This window comes from Rhododendron vialii, chromosome 10a (genome assembly GCF_030253575.1).
Source record: "Rhododendron vialii isolate Sample 1 chromosome 10a, ASM3025357v1".
Taxonomy (NCBI): Eukaryota; Viridiplantae; Streptophyta; class Magnoliopsida; order Ericales; family Ericaceae; genus Rhododendron; species Rhododendron vialii.
Genome location: NC_080566.1, coordinates 31,940,253 through 31,947,345, shown reverse-complemented (window position 1 = coordinate 31,947,345; position 7,093 = coordinate 31,940,253). Strand labels below are relative to the sequence as shown.

The 7,093-nt window shown below is 37.0% G+C and overlaps 1 protein-coding gene across 1 annotated transcript; it reads right to left on the bottom strand.

Moving 5' to 3' along the window:
• Nucleotides 1–455: 455 nt before the first annotated feature.
• Nucleotides 456–1,018, bottom strand: LOC131302426 (uncharacterized). Its single transcript, XM_058329079.1, has one exon. It carries the CDS (start codon nucleotides 868–870, stop codon nucleotides 625–627), a length of 246 nt encoding a protein of 81 aa, XP_058185062.1. The 5' UTR covers nucleotides 871–1,018; the 3' UTR covers nucleotides 456–624.
• Between the last annotated feature and the right edge of the window lie 6,075 nt (nucleotides 1,019–7,093).

Genomic DNA, 7,093 nt, shown 5'->3' with positions numbered 1-7,093 from the left:
CTTTCTTACTGTTCCGACACCAAAATCCACTGTCGTCACACCAATATGTTTTTTTGAAATGAAAGAATATATATTCAGAACGAAATTGGAATATTCCAAATGATTATTCGCTATTTTAATCTTATCCATTCTAATTCCATTGCAATCTCAATTTTCCATTCTTGTGTCCATTCCATTTCAAATAACCAAACACACCTTACAGGGGTGGTTTATTCCAGGTTTTATGTTATCATCAACAAACCCGGAAATGTTTATTGATGATTCAGTTCCCAGAAATAAGCTCATCATTCGGAAGAAAGAAAGAAAAGGTCCCTCTAAGGAAACAACGCTCGTACGTAGCTAAACAGATTCGAATTCCGATCCTGATCTTTTAGTGAGATACAAGAGTCATGACTAATCCCTATTGGTTGATTTGCCTCAAAGATTAATAAATTTTCTTCTGCCGAGAAAGAAAATTTCAAAGCAAGGAAAGGAACATAGTATTATTTAAGCTTACAAAATTTCAATTTCCATCTTTTTAAGATATTACATACAAGACTAAAGCAAAAAAGGAAAAATAAGGGGGAAAAAATACCATATACAACTCTTGAGAGGAAATATTTATTACAAGATTTGGAAATGTTTTCAAGCAGAGAAGAAGCCATTAATGGCTGCAACACCAATTTGGCTTCTGGGCTCCATAGCCTTCTTGACCAGCTCCATCTTCTCTTCCCCAAGGTTTCTGTTGATCCAAGATGACCATTCTACCCCACGAGCAAGAACAGAAACAGAGGAGAACAAGTCAATCTCTTCATTCTCTCCGCCGATTTTTCTTGAGTTCTTGACCCTCCTCTCGTACTCCTCTGCAACCAACATAGCAATATCTGCCATCCCTCTCTCCCTCCCTCCCTCCCTCTCTCTCTCTCTCTCTCTCTCTCTCAATTATTGGTGTTTTTACAAATGACTCTGTTTTCTCTCACTAAAACTTTGTTTGATGGGCAAGACTTTCCCGTGAGGGGTATTTATAGAGAATGACCCGACACCGCGGATTGGTCGCAGCACTTTCCCGTGAGGGGTATTAATGTTTTTAAATAGTTAAATTATAGTAGTATTATACCTAACAAATTTATGATTGTGTTATAAAATTACTCTAAATCTTTTTGTGAGGATATTTGTTCGATCAATTTCTTGAAGTGCTAAATTTTCACATGTTGTTTTGTGCAAACTCATCCCTTTCTACAAATTATATATGAAGTCACGTATATAGACACTAATTTGATATTTTACTGACAAAAAATATATACTAATTAAGGAAGTGATTAAATTCTTTCCACCTGAGGTAGAAAATTCCAAGTTTCTATCACCGCAATTTGCGGGTTCCATTGTAATTTTGTTACATTAATCTGAACCATTCATTTTGTAGGACTCGCAAAGTAATACATCCATGCAAAAATTTAGCTTCATCAGATATCTTTAGATATATCAAAAATTAATTTGGATTTGTAAAATGGACAGTATGATTCTTTAAAGTTAAGTTGTCCATAGCCTTTTATTTTATAAATCAAAATTCAATTTTTGATACACCTATCGATCTTCAATCAAGCTATTTTTTTACGTCGATATACTACACTGCGGATCCTACAAGATTAACTATTCAAATTTTTACGACGAACGCACGATAGGGCCCACAATAGGTGGTGGAAATTGTGGGTTTTCCACCCAAGGTTGAAAGAATTTAATCTCATTGAGAAATTATAAACATGTGGGTAAAGTTTACTAGTTTGGGTGCCTCCACTATCGCAAATTTCTGGATTCGTTCCTCCTCAAACACGTTATCAAATTATTGAAGGAAAAGTGCACAGAAATACGTATTTTTTTTGTCTTTTAGTATATTTATCGTTAGTCCAATAGGCTGACAATAGCAAAACCGATAATTGAATAATTATACGTGGTGTGTGTAACTTGATCCGGACAATTTACGTAATGCGAAGAATTATAGACCACGTCCTGAATGGGTTGTCAACTGTATTGGATAAGGTTGCCACGTGATATGCGGCATATGCCTTTGTCGGTTTTGAGAGACTTTATTAGTACTTGTTTTGGTTGTGTCGGTTTGGTGGCTTTGGGAAATTGGACATGGTATCTGAATTCCCGTTTTCTATGGTCTCTAGGGGATGAGAGTTTTTTCAGTGTCGGGTGGATACCATTTGGTGTTTGTTCGGCACATCTGAATCGCCCGATGCGATTTTAGATAGTTTAGATTTGGAGAGAGAAAAAATAGAGAGAAAGAGGAGGGGTGAGAAGAGAGAGAAAGTTTCAATTTAAACCGTCCAAAAGTGCATCGGACGGTTTGAGAGTGTCGAACGAACACTACTTTGGATATACCCAATCTTTCTTCCCCATCTTAGGAGATGAATGTACATTATTATCTAAATCTACAGTTAAATGGAAGCTTTCCACGCACCCCAAACTAACAATTTAAAAAAGCAAGGTAAATTATACTTTACTTCCCCATCTTTCTTCTTCGGAGTTTAGATCTCCCCATCTTCCCCCTTCTTTTTTTTACCACTTTGTAATGGATCTGGAGCTCCGGCGGCGTCCAACTGCTTTCTGGAGGCAACAGTGGTGGAGTTCCACCAGTACCAGTAGCGGCGGCGATGGAGACGGGTTTGGCGTTTTTTGCTTAAAGTAGATTTGGTTCTATTAAAACCTAGTTTTGAGTAAACTCGTGGGTTTTCCAATATTGTTACTGTTTTTTCACGACTTTTGTATCTTCTGTTTTTTAGGTGTGTTTTCTTGTATTTTTGGACCGGATAGTGACCTTTGTAATTATTTTTATTATGGAAAAAAAGTTGTGCTTCCTAAAAAAAATTAATAGTAAACGAAAAAATTAAGGTCTTTCTACTGCACATAGTACAAGTGCTTCATGAAACTTTGTGAATTCTTTTTTTTTATTATTCGATAGATGTCTAACTTACTTCTAAAGGAACGATGGTGTGGTACTACTAAGCAGCATACGAGTAAGGAAGGTCCAAAGTGCATCAACCACCACAACATGCATTTGTGCTCCTGGTGAGAATTGAGGATTGAATTCTCACGTTCTACGTGGAAGGGGCGAGGAAGCGCCATTAGTCTCGACATACTACAAGCCCATTGGCGAAAGTTTTTGAAATTAGAAAATAACAATTTCGACGTTATCAAAATGTTTAAATTATGTACCTCACCGTCATTTTCAGCATTTTCGTCATGTGTCACGCGTTTGTTTCACTATGTCAAGCATCAAAGATTGTGGGAACCACGCGTGTAACTCCGAGGCTCGGGCCAAAAAATGATTTTTATTTTTTCAAAGGACCACTCATTTTGCTAAACTACCAAACTATCCCCACCCATTCTCTTTCATCAACCTCTTCTGCTTTCTTCGAGCCCACCAAATTGCGTGGGATCCATTATAACCAAACCGAGTTTTGCATCACAATCAATTGGAATCGATTGAATGAATTCTGTTTTTTCATTGAGCTCTATCTAAGACTACCTCTTCACATTGATTAAGTAAGCCCAAGTGCTTCCGTATCACAATATCCAAAGTCAGTTTAGGCTTTTCTCTTCCCCTAACTCAACTATCTACTATTATCATATCACTCTTCTTGACTAGTGTGTGGGATCCTTTACGGAGTCTGAAATTAAAAATCGTTGCCATTCAATTTGTGTAAACATTATTTTAGTGACTCTTGCAAAAAATCCGTTCATTCAGATATCGTTATAGCTTATCAATCTATTCAATTTTTGTCCCCGTGAATTCGGGGACAAAAATCAATCAAACCTTTACTAATATCCGAATGAACTAATTTGTGACAGAGACTCAAAAATATATTTTGTACAAATTGAATAGCTCAATTATATTTGTAAATTCCCTGGGCAGATCCCACACAATTCGGTGTTTATTTGGGGTGGGTGGGGGAAGGATTTTGTCTAATCCGTCCAGACCAGTTTCGTCCAGTTTTTGCATTAAGGTTGTTCAAAAGTGTTTTGGACAGTTCAGATTTGTTTGGGTAAAATTTTGGAAAAATGACTGCTCAGGACGTGTTTTGATAATTAATACCCGTTAAAAACATGCTCAGGCCATTTGTTAATATTGAAAATGTCATTGACATGTATTAATTATCAAAATACGTCATTAGCCGTCATTTTCCCTAAATTTTTATTACAAAATATTTGTAAACACCCCGAACAAATCTTCTGTGGACGAAACTGGTGCGAATGGACTGGACTGGATCCGACCCCGTTTATTTGATGACCCTACAGCCATTGGTAATGGAACAAAGCGTGGGCCGCCGACGAATTGAAAGCAGAGGACGAGATAACATCATAACACCCACACTCCATTACCACCGTGACACCGTCCACAGGACGAGATACCACAACAGTTCCTCCCTCCGATTATTCCATAATTACATCTCGGGTCTATGTGTTTTGAAAATATCAATTGGGGTTTCCTTGTAACTTTTTCAGAATTTTAAGGGACTGGTAGTTGCTTTTGTGCCTAAATGGGGCTTATTCGAACAGTTCAAATAGTTCACATATTCTAACCCATGCATAGAAAATTCGTGAAAATAAGTTGATCGAAATGGTGGCTCAATTCATTTTGAAATCAGTAGAGAGAATACTATTTTGGAGGCAAATATGACAAAAGTGGATATGATATTGATTACCAAATTGATTTAACTTTATACTTATCATTAATACACATATAGCCAAAAGACGTTAGATCATTACAATAAACTCACAATATATTAAAATGTTGACAATACTATTTGCTTTGGATCCAAAGAAGTTGAACCATCAGAGCAGGAAAATGTACAAATAAAAGATTCCTAGTAATCTCTATTTGGTACTTAAAAATATCCCTTCATACTCCATTAGTTCATTCTATAATTCATTGGGGAACATGTTCTGACAAGGTTGCCATCGAGTGATTATTCAGTGATCCTAGAACACTAGCACATGGTGCTCCAGAGCCCTTCTCCATGACTCTTTCACACATTCCAAGATGAAGCCAATACTAATATGTGGCTAAAATTAGATGTTCGTATATTTGTTGAATATTCTAAAAAATCAAGACAATGAAATGAACCAAACTGTTAAACAAACTCAACTCGTGTTTTTTTTTTTCTTTTCTCTCTCTCTTTGCAATAGTTCATTTTAGTTGGCTCGTTATTCATGTAATCATTTTTGAAGTTCGTTAACACTCGTAACTTGACTCAATAAGCTTGAACTATTCCACAAAGATTAAATTCAAACTACTACTATCGACTCAAATATAAATACGCTAACATTAACTATAAATAAGCTAACATTAACCTTAGTACAGTGTGCATTTAATGTCTATATAGTTCAAAACAAAAAATCTGATGGAGGAATTTGCATTAAGCACAAGTTTCAGGGGATGTCAAGTGTAATTTACCTTACTTTTTTAAATTGTTACTTTAGGGGGCGTGGAAAGCTTCCACTTAGCTATAGATTTAGATAATGTACATTATAATCCCCAAAGACCATAGGATTAGGAAATGGGAATTCAGATACCATGTCCAATTTCACCAAACCGACCAAATTCACAACCAAAACAAGTACTAAAATAAAGTCGACCTCAAAACAAAGGCATAATATCATGTGGCCGGCAACCTTATCTTGAACTTTTCTTTCTGTTTAACCTTAGTACTTATCCTTCAACGCCGGTGGTAGCCCAAGCTTTCCATGAAACCTAATCCATTTTTCAATTTATACCTGAAATATCAAACCTTGCTACCGACACAGCAAAACTGTGCACAGATCGCATTGTGGGGCCCATTAAGGGTCCCACACAAACGATCCGAGCCGTTCATTATATTTAAAACATTTTTTCGAGGGCTCCCGCCGAATATCAGCTAATTCGATACCTGAAAAATCAGCTCAATCCGATACCTATAAGTACTTTACCTAATCGTCTAACTTTTCTTTCAGGTTTTTGGATCATAATTGAAAAGTTAGACGATTAGATCCAGTACGTATAGGTATCGGATTGAGCTGACTTTAAGCGAGGGCCCTTGAAAAAATGTTTTAAACATAATGAACGGCTTGGATCATTTGCGTGGGACCCGTTATGGACCCCACAACGCAATCTATGCACAGTTTTGCTGTGTCCACAAACTTTTCCGGAATGTAAATGCATTGGGTCCAGAGAGTTTGTTACTTGATCAGGAAATCCGGGCCTGATAGGCTATGGTGGAGCTTTCAGGGAGGAGAGAGGGCATTGGGTCCTTGGATTTTTTGAAAGGCTTGAAAATTGTACAAGCTTGGAAGTCAAATTATGGAGTTTATTCGGAGGGCTTGAAATGATTCAACAAGAAGGAATGGAAGCTATGGAAGTGGAGTTAGATTCAACCGCCACTATTAATCTGATCTTTGGAAAATCGCCTGAGAATTCTCTCCACATAGTCATTATCCAAGAATGTAAAGCAATTTATGAAAACAACGGAATGCGCCTTGAGGCACAAGCTCAAAGAGAGGAACAAAGTAGCAGATAGACTTGCTAACATGAGAGTTGCTCAAAGTGATTTGGGGGCATACTCATCCCACTTATGGTAGTATTTCCTTTAGCTTGACCCAATCCAAGACCAAAGGGACAAAAAAGTGCTAGCCCATTACAAAGGCCCAATTATTTACAAGGCCCAAATAAACATAAAAGGGCAAGCCCAAACAATTTTTATCTTTGCTCGAAAAAAATGAAGGGAAAATGATGGCTCATGGCATGTTTTGATAATTAATACTCATTAAGAATATGCTGAGAACATTTGTTTATGTTAAAAATATCTTTGGCATGTATTAATTATCAAAACACTTCATTGGCCGTCATTTTCCAAAAAACGAATAACAAAAATTCCTTCTCTGTTTCTGGGTATCACTGGTACCCGTTTAGCGCATCCGAATTGTCTATTGCATTTTTGGACGGTTCGGATTTAGAGTGAGAAAAAGAAGAAAGAAAGTGTTGGGACGATGAGAGAGACAGAGTTTCAATTCAAACCGTTCAAAAATGTATTGGACGACTCAAATATACCGACCGGGTACCACATCCGATATG

Coding starts and splice junctions, on each gene's coding strand:
- LOC131302426 (XM_058329079.1), bottom strand. CDS start 870: ATGGCAGATATTGCTATGTTGGTTGCAGAGGAGTACGAGAGGAGGGTC.